This window comes from Parus major, chromosome 5 (genome assembly GCF_001522545.3).
Source record: "Parus major isolate Abel chromosome 5, Parus_major1.1, whole genome shotgun sequence".
Taxonomy (NCBI): Eukaryota; Metazoa; Chordata; class Aves; order Passeriformes; family Paridae; genus Parus; species Parus major.
Window position 1 is genome coordinate 4,522,198 of NC_031774.1, and position 20,822 is coordinate 4,543,019.

The 20,822-nt window shown below is 36.7% G+C and overlaps 1 protein-coding gene across 6 annotated transcripts in view; it reads left to right on the forward strand.

Moving 5' to 3' along the window:
• The window catches only part of SBF2 (SET binding factor 2), a 231,823-nt gene that overhangs the window by 122,495 nt on the left and 88,506 nt on the right, over positions 1-20,822 (forward strand). For all 6 annotated transcript variants that reach the window (XM_015631151.3, XM_015631152.3, XM_015631153.3 and 3 more), the window contains exons 7-14: positions 10,939-11,071; positions 12,090-12,198; positions 12,925-13,038; positions 13,821-13,898; positions 15,567-15,680; positions 16,195-16,323; positions 17,075-17,173; positions 19,351-19,555. In XM_015631151.3, coding sequence (XP_015486637.1) covers positions 10,939-11,071; positions 12,090-12,198; positions 12,925-13,038; positions 13,821-13,898; positions 15,567-15,680; positions 16,195-16,323; positions 17,075-17,173; positions 19,351-19,555 — 981 coding nt within the window. The remainder of the gene's footprint in view (positions 1-10,938; positions 11,072-12,089; positions 12,199-12,924; positions 13,039-13,820; positions 13,899-15,566; positions 15,681-16,194; positions 16,324-17,074; positions 17,174-19,350; positions 19,556-20,822) is intronic.

Consider the following 20,822-nt stretch of genomic DNA (forward strand, 5'->3'; position numbering starts at 1 on the left):
TGCCAGGCGATGATTCTTGTACCCAGCTCCTCACCCATGGGCTGCCCCTACTGCCTTGGTCTCAGGTCTTCCTCGTCACCTGGCCTTGCCTTGTGCTCTCTGTCACTGACCTCACCTGTGCCAGCCTGGCTCCCTGACTGAGCTCCAGCCCTCCTCATCTCTGTGGCCCTGGCTGGCTGCTCCAAACCTGCCCAGCTCCTCTTCTCCAGGTACTCCACGGCTCCTGGGTCTGGGCGCTCCCACCTTGCTCCATCCTTTGCCTTCTGTTACAGAGCTGCTGATCCTGGCAGCTGGTGGTTCTCCAGTCCTCACTGCTTACCTTTGACAAGTCTTGAGCTGATACTTTGGGTATTAGTTCTTTTCATTTAGTATACTTTGGGTATTGTTCCCTTTGATGCTAAAAATTAAGCTTTATAAGTCCTACAGGAGATGAAATTATGCACCACAACTTCCTGGTATAATTTGATCCCAGGGGAGAGAACAAGATTTCAAAATGGTCTTGTTTTCTTGGTCTTAAAATATGAACACTGATTAGTTTCTGTTTTCTATACTAAAGCTGGTTTCATCTGTTTACTATTTTTCCAATGTTTTATTGTTTCCCAACACCCTGCCTCAGAAATTACCTTGTGAGCTACTGGGGCTATAAACAGTGGAAGTGTCCAGCCTATAGAGTAACATAAACAGTATAACCTTACTGTGATAATTAGAAAATATCAAATCAAAAGGAGAAAAACTGAATTATGGTGTGCCTCACATTAGTTTATTTTTGTGGTAGTTAACTTTTAAACTCACAATACTTATAGAACATGCTATGCTTTACATTTTTATTCTGAATGAAAGTAAAAGTAGTCCTACTGCTTAAAAGTTGTAGCTTCCTTTAGAAAACATAAATCCCAAAACAAGGAAGAGTCTGAAATGAATATTTAAGTTGTTATAGCTCATACTGGCTTCTAGAGGCTGCTTCTTGAACAGTGTTAGGGTTTTCTGCTGTATTCTATCTTTTAAGTTTACTCTATATCATAGACCATATGTATTTACCATTTGCTGCTTTTTACATCAGTATTGTTTAGGGGAGAAGTCACAAGTTACAGAAACAGGTGAGCACCAAGAACAGGTTCATACAAAAAGATCATGAGTTATTTGAGGCTGGAAGTTAAAAGCTAATTTCTGACTGTGGGATAAAAAACATCCTGAAACACCTTCTGTTGGGAATAGTAATGCAAAACATTATCTGTACATTTAAGATGAAGTTTTATCAGTTTGGGGTTGTCTGATACAGCCATGAGGGGAAAAGCTGGACTCTTTCAGTGTTTATAGACCCTTCAGTCCCATATTTCTAAATCCAGGATATATTAAAATGCCCAGAATTTTTGCTTTTGGCTTTGTTTGTTGACACTTTGAGTAATGTTTGCTGTAATAAAATAACTTCTCGTTATTTTAATTCTGCTTTAGGGGAGATAAAATGTTCAGCCTCTCATGTAATGTATTTTATGCCAACAGATGACAATACCAAATTACTGTATAAATGGGAAAAGACATTCCTGATGAATATATATGTATATTTGTATGGCTGGGAGACATTATGAAAGGGTCACTGCACAGTCAGCACGTGAGCTGACTTATACTTGTTGACTAAGAAAATCCTGGTGTCTTTGACATACAGCAAGAATATTTTAATATTTCATTATGTAGGGCAGCAAAGCAATGAGAGATTTAATCTGCAGAGCATATGAAGAGTCCAACTGCAGGCATTTTCAGTACATTAATGCCTATAACAGGGAGATGCAGTAAGGGTCGGTGTGGTGCCCTTTCCATATCTTATCTTTGTTATGAGATTTCAGTGATATGAACCAGAACTTTTTTTACTTTTGTCAGGTTGTTTACAAACTTCTCACCCAACTCACTCAATTTCTTTCCTTTCCATGAAACAACATATATCCTGTGATGGGAACATGTAGAACTTTTGTTGGTTTTTAGCAGCATAATTAAATGAGGACTGTTTTACTGAAGTATATACACTTCTAATCAGTCTTTGATCTTAATAAATTGTATACTCTCCAGCCTATGGGATCTGGCATCACATGAGTGGATGCTGTTGGCTTATGTTCTAGTTTCAGTTTAAATCCCACTGGCTGGTGAGCTGCAATTAGCTCCATAACCCAGCCAAAGAGAATTTACCATTCAGGCTTTCCAAGTAGATTTGTGTAGTTCATCAAAGAACAAATAGATTATGAAGGGATTTGATGTGGCATGTACTGCTAATGGGGCCTTACTGCTGCAAGAGCAGAACAAAAGGAAAGTGTTCTTTTAGATGCTGTTGGAAATAAAGGGACATTGTCACAGGGAATTTTATATGGGGACTCTTCTGCTCTTCCAAGTAAAGGCACTTTGTGGACAGTCACTGAGGCTTCATTTCCCCAGCAGCATAAACTTCCAAGCAGATGATCCCATCTGGAATGTCCACTTCAGTTGCACAGTGCTGCCCCATCTCTTTTGGTAAAGTGGTGCTCGACTCTGCCATGCTGAGAAGTTTTTTCTCACCAAGTTAACAGAAAATATTTGGAGGGTGGAAGGAGGGAGAGTCCCACATGTTTTGTGTCAGCAGTCTCAGGTTGTGCTTTGATGCTGTGTTAAATCAGCCTGATGGCCAAGTGCTGCAGTGAGAAGAGACCATGCCTCTGCCTTCTGAGCTTTGCTGCAGGTGTGAGGAAAGCAGCAGCATCCATCCCTGTCAGAGAGAGCCATTAGGGCAGATTCCAGTCAGGTAATGCCAAACTCTTCCTTCAGTACATCCTCTCTGTTTCTGTTTGTTTGACACGTGTGCATTCCCTGGGAGCCTGCTCAGGGCCCCTGAGGTGCTGCTGCTGTGGTGGCAGCTGGCAGGAGTCTGAAATGAGTTGGAGGCATTATAGTTCCTATATTGAATATTTCCTGCAGTGTTCAATGTTTTTCAGCACAGCAAAGCACACGACATAAGTTGCTCACTTATATCCACTCTGAACTTGTATTGCTGTTTTAATGAGACAAACTGTGCAGTATTTATTTTAAGCAAATTATAAATCTGAGAAAGAAAAGTTATCTGACATAAGTAAATAAACTTGAAGCTGTGTATTTGATAAAGTGCTGTAGTTAATGAGCTTTTTTAAAAAGGAAATATTTCAAAGAAGAAATAAAATTATAGATTACAGTTTGTTCTATAGCAATTCAGTGAAATTTATTGAAACTATTAGGTGAAAATCTGTTTTGAGATATTTGAGAAGAGTTATTTCATTTTTTCAGCAGGACTTCAGAAAACACATCTGAGGAGAATGTGAACAAATAATTGTTTTTCAGAGATAAGCAAAATGAAAGCTCCAAAAACAAAGGTCTAATAAATAGACAAATTTCCAAAAGACTCAAAAGAAGCTTGTCTCTGCTTATAGAAAACACTGAAAGGGATCCTACTGGGAACAGATTGCTTTTCTTTATATTTTTGCTGGTACGAGTGCAGGCACAACTTTTCTCACTATTCTGGAGCAGGCTTGGTAGCTGTCAAATCATAAGATCTTGAAAATCTGCTATTTCCAAACTCCAGTGTTAATACTGTTCCGTGGACCTTTACTTCCATATATTTGGTCTTATAAATTCCCATTTAAAGTTGCATTTTGAGGTGAAGCATCGTTTTCTCAGGAGGTCAGGAAAATCTCAGAGAATTTGACAGAGAATTTTTAAAGTTTCATAAATGTTTTGAAGAGAATTCCAAGCATGATCTTTGGTGAAAATAAAGAGATTTAAAAAATTTTTTCATGGCTGCAATTTTTCACAGTTTCTTCAATTGAATATTTGTCCTTTTATGCTCTATGAATATCAGCCAACAGTGGCTGAAGATTGCTCTTACAGAATATCCTGATCAACCACATCAATTCTTGCTGGCATTGCATTGATTTGGGTATGTTCATATAATGTTTCTTTAGTAATGTTCCTTGAGAAAGACTTTGTAGTCCTTAGACAGGAAACAGGTATGTTTGCAGTTTCTTGTGTATCCTTGACCATTTTTCCTGTGTACAATTCAAGAAAGACAATGCTCTTCTCATTCTTAGATATTTACTTTCTAAGGACCCTACTGGTACTACCCTCACTCTGAATTGCTTTGTTAAAGAGCACTTTTACTGCTTTAACTGAATCCAGATAAATTATGAAATCTTAAAAACTTATCAGGTTGCTCAAGAAATTTTAATGCTCCCTCTGAATTTTAAAATGTCTGTTGGTGGCTGAACAGAATCCTCCTTTACTTTCTACCATCTATGAATCAATTTGGAGGGATGGTAAACTGCTCTGTTTTTATTATTTTATTTATTATTGACTTAAATATATCAGCAGTTGCAACTAATTTCTCAAATCTCAATTTTAGATTTGCTATCAGGATACAAAGAGAGAATTTTGGCTAATCAAACTGCTATAAATAATTTTTATAAAGTGTGCTTATTTTTATGACATATCTTTTAATGTATGTGGGGAAAAAAGTTTTCACAGTGCATTTGATTCAAGCAATAATACCATCATTCTTGAAAGGGCATTTCTAAAGAATGAATAAAAGAAATTCACCTGGAAAAATTTCTAGAAACCTGGAGGTCTTTCAGTAGCACTTTCCCACCTCTACTCGTGGAAATTGGGCAGCATTTCAGTTCTTTAGGGTGTATCCATTATCCCAGTCTACTCAAAATTCTTTTACAAATTTCACTGAGTTTCTGTTAGTGTGGACCTGTAAGGGTTATGCAGAAATTCTGTATCCTGATATTAGTAATTATGTAGGTAATTAGCAATTACTCCACAGATTACTAGTAATTTTACAGCATTACTATTTACCTTGATTTATGATGTTTTTCATGACTGGAATCGTAGATAATTATGAGATTAATATCCAAAACAAATAGCATCCTATTTTAATTTCCTTTCTAGATAGCTAAATAATGAAGCAGAAGATGAGATGTGAAATCAGAAGAAATTAAACCATATTTCAGCAGAATAGACTATTACTCAAATCTTAACACCTGTCTGCATATAGAGGCACACAGTAGGAGAACAAAACCTTCTGGTTTAATTTGATAGTTAACAGTTCAATATATAGAAATAGTGCTTGCTACCTTCCCTCTAGGAAAAATATTCCCCTTAAATAAATCTACTTTTTATAGTATCTATCAAACATAACCTGTTTATATGGGCCAGACATACAATCACTAGCAAAATTTTAACTGGTAATGCAGGTTATGTTTGTATATTTGTGTAATTCAGCTTATTGCCTGCATGTGAAACTGGCTGAATGAAAGGGTTATTTATCTGGTTTACCTTCCTATGTCTTTTCTGCTTTGTCAAGAAAGTTCACTTAATACAGTCATATTAATCTTTGGCTTATCAATCTCCCTTTGGGAATGTAAAGCTTTAAAATACGCATAAGAAATGGAATTGCACTTATCTTTCTCAGGGATGAAAACCTTATTATCTAACTCTTCTATTAAAAATTGTATTTAGCTTTATCACTGTCTCTGGAAAAAAAAGAGTGGTTGTGTTCACTCAATGTATGGGCAGAGCTGTATTTGGAGGCTCAAGAAAGCCAGAAAGGGCTTTTGCTGCTTCTTTAAGTAGGTCTGCAGAGGGATTTAAGAAAATTGGCAATAATGGAGTGATACCAACATGTAAATGACAGACAGACTGACTGTTCTCCTGAGTAGCTCATATGCTGTGCTTAATCCCTGTTTCTTTGTGCCTGTGTAATTTAGGATTTGGAGAACAACCATCTGCTTGACTCAGTGTAGACAGAACAGAGTGGATACTGTTGAACTTCGGGGGAGTGATAGCTGTAGGAGTATTTATCCATCAGCTGAAGACATCTTGTTTATATATATATCTTAATTTTCACAGTCTCTTTGATAGCTTTTAATGATCAGTTGGCTTTTCTGGTGTTTATATCAGAATATTTCTATGTGGTGCTCCTGTTTCCTCTTCCCACCCTCCCCAGACGCCGGATTGTAGGGAAGCCTTCATTCCGCCCTTCTTACAAGGACTGCGCAGAACTCATGGCTCAGATTCTGAATTGCCTTCAGTTCAGTTCCCAAATCAAAAATGCGCCTCTAAAAGTGGAGGTTGGCTTCAGTAGTGTGTGTCACACCCGTGCTTCCTTCTGTGGGCTCAGAATTGGGGATGAATTCATGAAATGCTGGATTCTTTGAGGGAGTCCCAGCTGAAGGCTCCATGCTGTAGGGATTGCTTCTCTTCCTCCTGAGTCTGACAAAGCCTAAACAAGTTAATCTCTTGGGGTACTCATCTGACTCATCTCCTCTGTTTTCCAGCCAAAAAGCAGGATAAATTAACCCTCCCAAAGCTCCCTGCTGGCACAGGCAGACTGCTCCCCATTTGTGAGCAAGCTTGGCTGTGATTGAATCATGGAGTGCACAGTCCTGCTCTGATAACAGACCTGCATGATTTCCTAAATGCAAATTGATCCTGAGCTGAGTGACACAGCAATCATTTGGGTTTCAAATTTGGGTTACAACTCTGTAGTTGATTGGAGACACTGTGATTTTTGGGTGAAGATGCAATCAATGTGAAATCAATGTGAAATCAATGCAGTTTGGCATGGATTACCTGTGTGAGTATTGAGTGCAGTTGTTGCCACTTATTTACTATTTAAGCTTGTATTTTGGTCATTAGCAGAGTTATGCAGCCACATCTAAAAATAAATATGAAAAGAGTTTTGTTTTTCTCTATTCTTTTCCTAGTTATCTTTAGAGCTTGACACTGCCTGGCACAGAACTTGTACTATGCAGTCTCCAGTGGCCTTTCAGAAAGGCTTTTCAGGCTTTGTTGACCCATTTCCTGGATTAGTCTGGCTAAGTTATGGATTATTTTGTCTATTAAGCTTTTTCTTGTGTCCAGTAATTCAAGAATGGCATATTGGCATAATAATGTATTCAACCAGTTGAGTTTCTGAATCCATGTTTATAAACCTTTACAAAAGAAGTAAGTGGTAATATTTTGATTTCATGCAATATAGCAGACAGTAACTTCTCAAGTAGACTTTGTGTTTGGTGGGGTTTTTTTAATCGTGCTTAAATAAGTACTTAAATTCTAGAACAACAGGAAGCAGGCAGAGTGATACATTTGTTGATGTAGGATGTCAGATAATTTAGTACAAATTACAGATTCTTTAAATACTTGAAAACAGTGAAGGTCAGGAAGCCTCCATTCAAAATTTTCCAGCATATGTATAATATTTTACAGGATGTCTGTCTGTAGACTGCAAAGGAGTAATCTGTAAAAATCAACTTGTTTGTTGTTTTTCATGTTGTCTATTTATGCCCTGACAAATGAGCATCGGATGTAGAGTGGAGTCTGCAGACCAGCAGAGGGTTCAAGGTTACAGACAGACACGATTGTGTCTTGCAGCACGAGGAAACTGGGCTCAGGCTCTTATTTGGAATGGTTTGTTTTCAGTAAACAACTTGGAAGGCTTGAAAGAACACCTTGGTGGCTTCCTCAAACAATTTAATCAATGGCTTCAATGGTTTAGAAAAGGAAAGTAATCAAAAGTCCTGCCATTTATAATTTGTTTGATTCTATCAGACAGAAGCTTCCTTCACAGTCATTATACTGCTGATATTCCTGAAAAAATGTGTTTCAAAGTACGTGTGGAGCAATAATTTTGTATTGAGTTAGAGGCTGTCATCTTGAAAACAAGAAAATTCCAGATTAGCTGTCTGTATTGCACACTTAATTCTATTTATGTTATGTACTTTATATTTTTCTGTATTGCATACAAAGCATTTTGAGAAAGAAAGAAGGAAAGGAAGAGGTAGAGAGAAGGAAAACACTGGTACAAAGAAGCTGGGCTTTACAAGCTTTTCAGTCAGTGGAAGTGGTTAGCCTGGATTTTATTGTGTTAGATGTTCTCAAATTTGGTCTTTTCCATAAATTCTGCATAAATAAAGCAGCTCAGCACATCTGGGTCTACATCAGGTGCATTCACATCTCTGTAAACATTTCAAATTCCCCTTCCATGGCCAGTTAGAATGTAGTGAACATCTGGGAGAATAACTCTCAGAATGTAGTGAAAACATGTTTGCAGTTTGTATTCTGCTATGAGATGTCAAGTTTGTCTGTAGGAAATAGTTGCTGAAAGCCAACTAAATTCATTTAAATATCAATTTATGTTGGTGCTGATTAACATGCACTGACAAATACCTTTGTGGAGTACAAACTGAAGCTTTATCTGTGGCCACCAAAATGCAGCAAAAGCAGACTTAATTTTCCTAGTGAAACTATGAAAGCCTCAGAAACCGTGCCATCACTGCTAAGAAATTTAAATAAACTTTGTGTTCCATTGACTGAACATCCAGAACTTTCTATAAATTGAAGATGCTGACAAAATCCATTTCTTACAGTGGTAAAACCAGATAATAATTGGGCAGATACACTGTTTAACACTATGCAGGACCATGAAGATTACCTATATTATTTATACAAAAGTGTATCATTTTTCTAGTCCCTAAGAGGGACTGTGAACTGCAGACACTGTGTTCAAATACTGTGAAGTACTTGCAGGTGTCATCTTTATATGTAAGGAAAATTCTCATTTCCCCTTCATTTATGTTTTTTGTTAGTAAAATTTTTGCTAAAGTGTTCATTTATTATGTGCTCTGGAGAATTGCATATTGTTTTGGTGTCTGATGAGGCAGCCTGTATTCAGAAGGGATTTAAAATTAAAAATGCTGATACTGCCTAAGTTTTATAACTTTCAAAGGTGTTAGAATTAAAATACTCCTTCTAGACTCTTTAATCATCATAATTATCAGCAAAATAATACCACACAGCTAAAAAGGCTGGGTTTTTTCTCAGCTCAGTTTCAACTGAATCTTTTACATCAGTAAATGAATGTTCTAATTCTTTCCAAAACAAAGTTGAAGGTAAATGACATCCAGAAAATATTTTAGTGCTCTTACCTTTCAGAACCCAGGACTGGGTTTTAAGATATACAGATATAAAGCCCTTCCTGACATCAAAATATTCATCAAAATTCTTAAAATTTTCAGTTACTGGTATTTTGATGTCAGGAAGGGCTTTTTTAGAGCATTTCATTTTCCCAAATGTTTTGAATATTTGTGAGGTTTTTTGGTATTATCTTCCTCAGTAATAGCTGCTAAAGCATTACAGGTTTTTAGAGCACTGTTTGAGAATCTTTCTATCTGATTGTAGGGAACAATTGTCAGATGTTTAAAAAATACATATTCCTAGATGTTTTAGGATATTTGGTGTGGAATAAAATGGAGTGAGATGCCCAGTTGAAAACAAAACCTTAGTTTAAAACAAAAGGTATACCCCAAAATATTCTTTAAAATTTCCTGAGAAAGGAACAAGGGCAGTTTTGCATCAAAGGGGCAGTTTGATTTTTTAAATTTTGAGTGAGATTTTTTCCAAGAGGGCAGCAGTTGCTAAACTTGTGTTCCAAGATGTTCACACCCCTTGTGCATACACACAAGGAAGGACACTATTTCCAGTTACCTTCTAACCATTCACTGCTGGGTGCTGTGAGGAAACAAATTGAACCTTTTATCATCATCCTTACCTTGTGTGTTACAAAGCAGTTTGTTTTCTACTGGCACAATATTAATTATTGCACTGACAATAACAGCAAACATTTGCAGCAGTAATTCACTCAGCCTTGCAACAAAGCCCTCTATCCTCAGTCTTCTCCAGGCTCTGCCTTTGGTGTGTGAGTCTTGGAGAAAGGAGTTTGGAAGCACAAGTTATGTTGTTGTTTGTCTATCCTAAGAATTAAGTATTTTCCTAAACAGCCCTCTCCAAATCCTTGTCCTGCTGTGTTAATGAACTGAACTTTACTCCAGCCATGAAAATCTGCATACATTGTGGAAGAAAAAAGATTTGTCAAAACATGTAATAAAAATTATTTTAAAAAACCAAAGTGTTAATTCTCATATGATATGTAGTGTCTCTCTGTAGTCACACTTCTTTTTGGGGGCATTATTGCAAGAGAAGCAGTAGTTTTGGGAAGGTAATACAGGCTGTCTTACTGATAACACAAGCCATGTCCTCAGGGAAACATCATACATTCCAGCATATTTCAGGAAATTTCATAAATTTCAGCATATCTCACATGTGTCAGGCATGTCTGTTTCTCAGGATGGGACTTTTTTTTTTAAAGGAAATATATTTTTGGTTTTCCCTGAAAGCACATGGCTTTGTCTCTTAGGTAAATTATACTGTCTTAAAAAAGCCCCCAAACCATCCCCATCATCTGATTCATGAGTCTTACTCTAAATCTAGTGGGACTTTTTTAAACATTCAGATCTTCCTTTAAATATCTTTATAATCTTCCTTTAATTATCTTTTTAATGATGAACACTCTCTTACTGCCCTCTTTTAACCTCCTAACTCCTAGACTGCTCTCCATGGATAAGGAATAAATGTATTCACTAGGAATATTTTCATTTTCTTTGGAACTTGGCAGTATGATTTTCTTTTTTTTTTCCCCCCCTGCTTGGAGATACAAAGAGATTTAGAAGTTAAGCCTGGATGAGTGACCAGAATTGAGCACTGGATACACAGAAGGCAGTGCAGAAGATGCACATGTTACTGTTTGTAGTCATTATTGAGCATTGCTGGGATTTGTGCTGAGACGTGGAAATCCTTGCAAGTGGTGTTGAAAGGGAGATGTAAGGCAGTATATCTGAAATGTAAAAATACATTCAGATAGTATTTTAGCAGCCTGAATAACAGATGGAAGCTGCACTAGTCAAATAAAAGGTAGAAAAACTTGGAACTTGGCAATTTATGTGTTTATCATACGTTTTTTGAATATCCCTCCAGAAAATGGTACATTTTAATGTAATTTTGGATTTTTTGGCGTGTCATTATAGTTCTTTCTCATTATTTTATTTTTTTAAGGAATCCAAAATGTACTCAGCTTATTCTGTGCCGTGCTTACAGAAAATAAGGTTCTCTTTCACTCAGCAAGTTTTCAAAGGCTCAGTGATGCCTGTAGGGCTCTGGAGTCTTTGATGTTTCCCCTCAAATACAGGTGAGTTAAGTTTGGATTCTTTGAACTCATTAAATATTTTTATAACTCATTTGTAGCTTTTACTACAAATACAATTTATTACAAAAGCAAATTACTTTTATTTTTTTTTTGTTTGTCCCAAACAAAAGGAGTTGTGCTGTATTTGTTCAAATAAGCAAAGCTGTTAGTGATCCTATATGCAAATCCAACTGTGTGGACATCATTAATAAAAATCTGTTTGCATCGTGGCAACAATTAAGTGGAAACAATTAAGAGAGAAATATTCCACCTGCAAATGTAGGGTAGAAACCCTACTCACCACCCAGAAGATTCTGTGGCTCAAAGACAGCAACTACTTCAATGTGTATCAGTTTTAAGTCACTGATAAATGTCCACCAGAGAATGAATTTAAGTCAACAAACCGATCCTCTCTAAAAAGCCACGGGTGGATCCAGAATTTTGAAATAGAAAACTTAATGTAAATAAATTTGGGGTTTTTAGGAAGAACACATCTAATTCACCTGTTTCAAATTATGCTTGTATTTTAATAGCTTGTTTTATTTAAAATATTTCAGGAATTAGTTTCATTACAATATAGATAAAGAAGGAAAAACTGGAAATTAAGTTTTGGAATATGTTTCCTAATATTTAATTAGTAATGATTGTAAACTTTTTAAAACTATAAATTAGGTGCAGAAATACATTGAAAGCTCTTGATGTAGTTTTCATGAATGCACCAAGTTTTATAAATTGTCAAACCAAGTAAACAATACCTGAAATAGTGTTCTATGCATAATGTTTAGCTGTCATTTCAATATGCAAACAAAATATTTCCTTTAGAGACTTCTTATTAATGATATTTTATAAAAGGCTGAAGGGTAGGTATGTGGTCAAAAACTAATCATGTTTTTAAAATGAATGTATCTATAACTTCAGTGTCCCTGATTACTAACAGGAAGATTTTTTTTTTTTATAAGAAAAAAGTTGCCTTATGTGAAAGGAATAAGCTTTTATTCTGTTTCATTTATTCTTTTCACAGTTATCCCTATATTCCAATTCTTCCTGCACAGCTGCTGGAGGTTCTCAGCTCCCCAACACCTTTCATCATTGGGGTTCATTCTGTCTTTCGCAATGACATTCATGAGCTCGTGAGTATTTGTGCCCATCAGGTGCAGAACCTTTCTGAGGGCTTTGGAGGTGTTTGTATGAATAATTCACATTAAAACATTACTGTAAGAAAGGAAGGCAAGACAATTAGGAGAAGAGAAAAAGAGAAAAGCATCTTTTTTTTATTTTCTTTATTTTTTTCTTTTTTTTGTAAATATATTGAGACTGTAAAGTAGAGGGAAATTATTTGAATCTAGTGCAGTGGGGGAAGGAATGGATCTATTTCTGTCTTTCTCATCTATTTGTCCTGAGTTCTAGCAACTCATTTAGGATTTTCAAGTGCATTCTCAATTGTTTTATTTTACCCTTTTTAAGTATGTGCTTGGAGAAACTGAACCAGGGTTACAAGAGGTGCTTAGAAACATGAAATTTTGCTTCTAATTGCCTTTATTGTGTTCCTTTGCTAACACCCTATTAGATATCTCATATCTCTGAACACAGACCTGGAGCATCCAGAAACAGAAGTCACTTTCGAAAGTTTGGCTTAATTTCATTTTCTTTGGTTTAATTTCATTTTTCAGTCTAGATTCAGTAATAGGAAGTGTTTGCAGTACTCCCTGTATTAAAAGCATTCTGTAGATTAAAGCTGGTATTTTTTTAATTTATTTTTTTTAACTTACATACAGATCATTGTGCAGAAATTTGAACTGCTGTTTTTTTAAGCTGTGCTCACTGTATGCATTTCTATTACTATTTGTCCCTTACAGTTAGATGTAATCATAGCAGACCTGGATGGAGGAACAATTAAAATTCCTGAATGTATTCATCTGTCCCAGCTGCCAGAGCCACTGCTACACCAGACTCAAATGGCACTTTCTCTGGTATGTTTGGATAAAATCCCCATTTTTCACCTTCTCTCCTATATGTAAAGAATCAAAAATTTCAATATTAAGCCTTCAAGCACACTGGAAATGAGATTAAATAGAATTATTCATGCAACATTCCTGTTTGTAGAAGAGTTTATTGTCTGTAGTTCAAGTCAACATTGTCAGAAATGGAAATCTAAAATGTCTTTCACTGTTCAAGAGATTTTTCCTTTATAGTTATTTTTAATAAGACTATTTGAGCAGCATTATTACTTCTCAGTTCTGCTGCTTTTCTGTGTTAAAAAATTCATTTCAACTGTACATTTTCCTGAAATTTAACAAATTAATAATCCTTCAAAGTTTAGTAATGTGGTGCTTCTGTTTTAGAATTTAAGAATGATAGATTCTACATAAAGAAATCACCATAAAACATACTTAGTTTGTCTTTTTGCTATCATTGTACTAAGATAGAAATCACCTTATTTGGAGGCTTCTGAGCAAATCTTGTCTTTAACAGAAGAATTTTTAGTCTGTTAATCTGCTTCAGCTGAATTGACTCTAAAATCCATAATGGTATTGATCAGTTTCATGGACTTAATAGGAGTTTTTGATAACTAACTCACATGTTTAAACCTGATGCTGAGAAGTTAATTGTATCTTTATTTCCATGCTCAGTGTAACTCAATATATTACTTGAGGTACTCACTATCAGTGAATATTACTTTGAAGAAGAAAAAAGAATATGTTTTTCTCAGGAAAATGAAGGAAAAAAAGATTATGTTTTCAAAATTGTCTAGGTTTTGCATCCTGATTTGGAAACAGCAGATTATGCATTCCCTCCCCCACGAACAGCTTTATCACACTCAAAAATGCTGGTAAGATTTCTGTGTTATTTTCTGTGTCTGACTTTCATAAGTGGGAAACTGTTGAAATTTTAGATTAGCTTCCTTTTAGGAATTTGTGTTTGCTTTTCTATATACTTTATAGTATTGTTGGTGGAGCAAAGAAATGCATTTTGCCCTCTAATAGCATTCTAATGGGTTAGAGGTTTTATAAAATCCAAAACTCAGTTCAACTTAAGAACACATATTGGGGCTTTTTGTGTCAATGCATATGAAAATGTGAAACTCTTAGGTGCTACAGTCTATTTGTTATACTTATTTCTTGCTTTAAGATCAGGGTTTTTCATTGCTGAAGACAGGGAATGTCATCCAGACTTCATCTAAACAAATGGGTGAATTCAGCTAAGATCTCACTTTGAATAGGGGAGTTTCAAATTAATATAATTTAGTATCAGAATAAGGATTTTGTTAAATCTGAAAGAAATTATCATGTTTTCAAGTAGTCAAAAAAGTCAGGCTACAAATGTACCTGTTAAAATCCTAGAGAGCAGCAGAAACTGAGCATCTGTCAGTAAAGTGAGCCATACAAAATTTAAGTTAAAAATAGAGCAACATTGATCGTGTTCCAGTGAAGAATAAACATCCATCTAGTAAAATACTCCAATATATTCCAGCTTTATACAATCTTATATATTAGTTTTCTCTTTAAAATTAAGTTACAGGTTGTAATTTACTTAGGTTATATTTGCTTGTTAATTACCTGATCAGCTGATTACCTGATAGTTAATATTCTTTGCTGTGTGTAACATTTAGAATTAGAGTTTTCAATGTAACACCATAAAACCAAAGGTCATAAAGCAATTTTTGGGGCCTCATGTTTTTTGACACAGCTGCTGAGATAAAATGATGGGATGGCCCAGGATTTGATGTCAGTCTTTAGTGGCATCTGGGCCAGGTGGAGATGTCACTGCCCAGAGTCTGGCCCAGCTCTTCACATCATTTCCATTAATCTGGTTATGTGTATGTAAGCACTTTCTTACTCAAATAAATAAACCAGACCTACTGTTTTAAGCTTTTTTAAATAACTCTGGCTTGTTTTGGTGGCAGAAGGTTGGCAAGTGAAGGTGTGAGTTGGAAGAGTCCTAGACAGGTGGCTGGGGAAACCTGGAGCTCGTCTGGGAGAGCTGCAGCTGGTGATGCTGCAAGCCTGGATTCTCCAGCAGCAGCAGCAGTGCCACCTTAGGCTCCTGTTATCCCCTGCTGCCCCTGCCCACTCTGAAGACACTGCTTGTGTAGTTCTTCAAAGCCTCACTTATTTTAGGGAATAAATCCAGGCTAAAGTAGCCTTTTTCCTTCACATCAGGTTTCTCTCATGGCAGTTCATTTATGTGGTTCATGATGTGAGCACCTCTCAGGCACCCTGGCTTTGCCCAGAGCTGCAGGCATAGGAAGGGTCAGCAGGGCTGAAGGGTGACTGTGTACAGAACCTGCCACAGCCATCTGAGGACAGGGCAGGGGAACCTGCTGCACTTCAAGCTCCCTCCCAGCCCCAACCATTCTGAGACAACCTCCTAGCTGTACAAATGCCTCTCCTTCATGCACTCATGAATCTGTAGGCATTTCTCATGTCAACTCATACAAAATGTGAAGAAATTTAGAATCTGAGGATATTTTGACAGCATATTCAATTACTGCTCACAGGACAAAGAAGTGAGAGCAATCTTCCTGAGGCTATTTGCACAGCTTTTCCAAGGATACCGGTCGTGTCTTCAGCTGATCAGAATTCATGCTGAACCTGTGATTCACTTCCATAAGGTAAAGGAGGAGCAGTTATGTGTGTTTATGGTGTTCCCTTGTGCCATGTTATTCCCACAAGCCTGCCTTTTGAACAAGTGGTAAAGTTGAAAAATGTAAATAAAATTATCTACATGCGATAAGCACATCGTTTTGGCACGGCACAGTATCAGTGTGTTTTGGTGGGACTAATTGCAGGGACAGGATGGAAATACACAACAAAGTTAACACAGAAATTTAATACAAATAAACATTAGAGGAATCATTGTGGAATTTTGAAAGCCTCTTTATGTAATAACACATTAGTTTTCTCTTTTATTACCTGTGAGATTTAAAAAATGTGTGCATCAAACTTCCAGTTCTAAGTTTAGGTACAAAAAGATACTGTGTATAGTTAAAATTTAATTAGAAAGTACCACTTTCTAGGAGAAGCTGATAAGCTGGTGAAAATGTTTGACCAGTACATAACAGTTACTTGTAATTGTAATTTTAATGCTGATTAAAAAATGTGCATTTTTTTCTGTCTTCATTGCAGGCAGCCTTCTTGGGCCAGCGAGGCTTAATTGAGAATGACTTTCTAACCAAAGTCCTCAATGGAATGGCATTTGCTGGCTTTGTGTCAGAGAGGGGTCCTCCCTTCAGAACCTGTGATCTTTTTGATGAGGTGAAAACTGTTTTTGTATTCCCAAGTAAATTACAATTTACTGTGATATTTCAGCATGGGAAAAACTACTGGAATGTTTCTGAATCCCTGCTGTTTATTGTATCAAGTTTATACTAATCATCCCAACTCTTATTTTCTGCTAAGGAGATAATTCTAGCTTACTTCCATAAAACTATGCCTCCTCATATGTATGAAGTTAAATAGTTGTATAAACTTTGGTAATGTTGTTCCTATTGTCAGATCTGTAGCTTCATAATACATTGCATGTGCTAGTGCAGAATTATTTTCAATAATTTAATTATATTCTCAGAAATGTTAACAACCTCAGAGAAAAACATAACATTAACTACATACCCAACAATGTAAACTGAGACAAAAAAAAATTTGATTTTAAAAAGTAATGCCGTAGTTTTTATATTGTTAGCTGTGAGTTGAATGTTGAGTAAAAATAGAGTGTGATATTAATTCTGTGTTGTAGTAATAGAACCTATGAATAATTTGGATTGAGGTATAGAAATGTGAAAGGACAGGTTTTGGTATGTAGGACTTTCTGTCTGGTAACAAATGCTGCATATGAAACTGAAAATGTCTCATGTTCCAGAGCAATGTGACATCACACATTTTTCAGTGTTCAGCTTTCTTTCCTTGGTTTCAATTTAACATCAACATTTTATAGCTTAAATAGGAATTTATTTATTATTTTTTTAGTTGAATTATCAACATTTTTATTCTTTCTTCTTTTAAAAAAAAGTTGGTGGCCTTTGAAGTCGAAAGAATTAAAGCTGAAGAGGGCAATCCACCGAAAATGATAAAGCATGTTAGAGAACTTGCTGAACAGCTCTTGAAAAATGTAAGTTAACTCTACTTGCTGCACCTGTAGAGTTGAGAAGGTAAAACTGAAAATTCTAATTTCTCAGATTGATCCAGTATCCAGAAAATGGAAGTGACTGCTTGTGGTAGTCATCATCTGCATTATGGCAAAAGACTTTGGAACTTTAAGGGTCATTAAGTTTGTACATGCAAAGGAAATTCAATATGATACTATTGATTTAGATATGGCTCCAACTACTTGTCTATTTTTAGTGTGTGTTAACATAAGGTCTATAAACTGCTATTTTCTCTGCTGCAACCTATTCATGCCGCATACATCTCTTTTCTTGCCCCTCAACAGTTTTCCATATGAAAATTATACATGCAACTTGGCTTAATGCATACTCTCAGCAGTTCTTTCCTACTGTGTGACCCAGTCACCCTGGTTTGCATGCTCAGCAAGCATTATTTCATTTTTTTACAACCTATTTCTTGTACTCTTTAGGTTTCCTACAACTTCATTTTCAGTTTAATTTTTGCCTTCATACCATGTTTATTTTACATAAGAGGACTTTTATAAAGTCTCTTATCATTCCATTAGCTGGTTCTGGGATGGGTTTTTTCTTGTTTGTGGATTTTAGATTTTTTGTTTCCTTTGATGTTTTTTTGGCACTCCCTGCCCCTCACACTTCTGTGGTTATTCAGACTCCACAGAGCATTATCTATTACACCATCAGCTGACACCTTTGTCACCCCTTGTTTTCTACATCCCACTTCCCCAAAAGTGTAATTTACATCAACATTTCTGGAAAGAAAACCCAAGAACTATCAAATGCTGCTGAGTTCTGGGGTGTTTGGGGGTTTCTTTTGTGTTCTGTCTGTCTTTCTGATGATGAGATTTATTTCTACCATTGTGACTGACCTGTTCCTTCATTACCACTAAGTCAGTGATTTCACAGGAGCATACTCTGATATTTGCTAAGTCAATGACTTTGTGCATTGAGAAGTCAGATTTCTAGTAGTTGTGCTTGCACCTGTCTTTGAAAAAATATAGGTGATGACTATGCTTAAGCTGTTCCTAGAGCTGCCTGATTTTAAACAGGCTGCATGATGTATTTTGACATCTTATTTCAGTTTTAATAATCAAAATATTGTAGCCATGACAGTTTAGATTCAATGGAGAGACAAGGTCTGTTAGGGAGAGATAGAGTCTTGCTGGTGCAGGTGGAAAATCCAAGGTATTAGACCTTTAATTAGCCTAATAGCATGTATATCTGACCTAACATTTGTGATGTCCAAGATAAAAGTAACTTTTCCTGTGTATTTCCTCTGAATCTTTCCTCTCACTGAAATGGATTTTGGAAGAGTTTCTCCCCTTTTCTGGCATTTTCTGCCCTCTGTCCTCTGTTACTCTCTCCTGAGATTGTGTTCCCTTTCTCTCTCTTGCTTTCCCTGGCATCTGCTGCTCTCATACCCCTGGATTTTTGTCTTGTTCCATTAAATTTTCCTTTGCAGAGAATGCATGTGGCTAAGTAGCTGTTCTGTTTTGACTGCTGTTTCTCAAGTTGACGCATTTGATCTCCTTGTTGTCTTTTGCTCCTGTGAACAACAGTATTAAGCTCTTGTTTACAAGTTTTCTTCCAAACTTATTGTACATTTACAAGAGAAACCTCACTGATGGATAGCACTCTTTGGCAGTGGTATGTAGCTGGTAATGAGTAACAGCATAGAGTCAAATTGGACAGCAGTAAATTCAGATGTGATTAATGGTAGCCCCAGAATAAATAAATGAAGAGATGAAAATACCCCATTGTTTGATTACTGCACCACTGGAAATGTGAGGTATGATCCTATGCATGGTGGTAGATAGTCTCTCTAATGAAGAGCTTGACTGTCACACTAATTTATATTCCAGTCCTTAACATTCATTAATTGGCATAAAACCAGCCTAAGTTAAGCAGGGATTTTCTTTTGCTCTTGTGTTTGCACATTGACAAAAGTAATTTTATAAAAGCCTTTAAGAAAGTTGGAAATATTAAAGCTAATGATTCACGGGTGATAGGAATATAAAACATTTTATGAGTCATTTGCATTAGATATTTGACTTCTACATCTTTTGGGTATGGGAGATTCTCCAAACAACAGTAAAATTAGATGAGGCAGATGGTAACACTGCATGATTAGTTTTGTGTGTGACCTTTTGCTTTTGACCTGCAGGAGAACCCCAATCCCCACATAGCATTCCAGAAGGTGCCACGGCCCACGGAGGGCTCTCACTTGCGCGTTCACATCCTGCCTTTCCCCCGCATCAACGAGGGCCGGGTGCAGGAGCTGCTCCAGGAGGGGCTGGCCAGGAGTCAGGGTGTCCCCCCTGCCACCCGTGGGGACAAGAAGTGTGTGGTTCCAGCAGGTCCCCCTGTGGGTATGTTCACTTCTTCCCTGTCCTTCCTGGTAGTCATAATTAGCACGACTGCAATGTGTTGCTCCCAATTTCATGTTAATGTTGCATTTTTAGTGATCGTAGCAAGCTCTGGTGCGTAGACTCCAGTGTTTGCAATTTTAAAAGCCCTTTTTTATCTGCCTTTACTGAGAAGTCAAACATCCTGAGGGGTGCTAACAACAGAAGTGGATTTGATCTGAATTAGATTTTGAGTTAAACAATTAGACTAGGTACTGTCTACTCTGCTAGGCCTGTTAAATATCACCATAGGTCACTTGTAGCACTGGCTGAACCTAGCTCTGAACCATTTGAGTTCCTCCTTTGATACCAGTGAAAGACATGTGAATTACAGGAAAAAGGCAAAGAGCAAAGACAGCATCTGTCTCAAAATAAATATACCTGTATTTAAGAATAAAGTATGTGGACGTTGTAGGCCTGTCATTTACTCGTAGTCATACTCATCAATGTGAATGGTGGCATAAGCCACTGTGGTTAGCAAACTTGCATGTGAAGTTGGCAGAGCCTGCAAAACTTTTAAAGGATGGATTGCAGACCAGAATTCAAATCCATCTTTAAAATTTAGATATCTAAGCACAAGACTCCATTGAATTCTGTTCTTCTCCACTGCTTTTCTTCAAATAAGGTATGGCACTTGTGTCGGCAGGATGGGCTGACTAGGCAGCAGCTCTTCAGAAATTAATTTGGGAACTTTAATGACTGTAGGGCAAACATGACCCAACTATATCAAGCTACTGCAAAAAAAGCCAAACATCTTATTAGGATGTATAAACAGGAGTGCAGTCAGTGAACCCCATGGAGAAATCTTTTCATTGTACTCAATAAGACCTCGGCTGGAGTGTTTGTGTCCATTTTTGGACACTGGAAGACTGTCTCCATTTTTGGTTCTGTTGGAGGGAGTCCATAAGAAAGCAACAGGAATGACAAGTGGTCCAGAGAATGTGACCTACAAGGAAAGATGGGGAGTTGTTTAGACTGAAAAATAAGAGACTGAGGGGACACATAATAGCAGGCTTCAATTATACAAGAGACAGTGAGAAAAAGAAGGGGAATAATCTGTAATGATGAGAAATAATGGGTTTAATTGCAGCACAGAAATAGCATTATTTGTCAGCAAGACGTGGTAAAATGAAGATTGTGAGGCAGTTGAGTGGATTTCTTGTGAAGCCATGGAGTCTCTCTTATCACAGAACATTGGGAACATGTTAGACAAACATGAGAAATAACATAA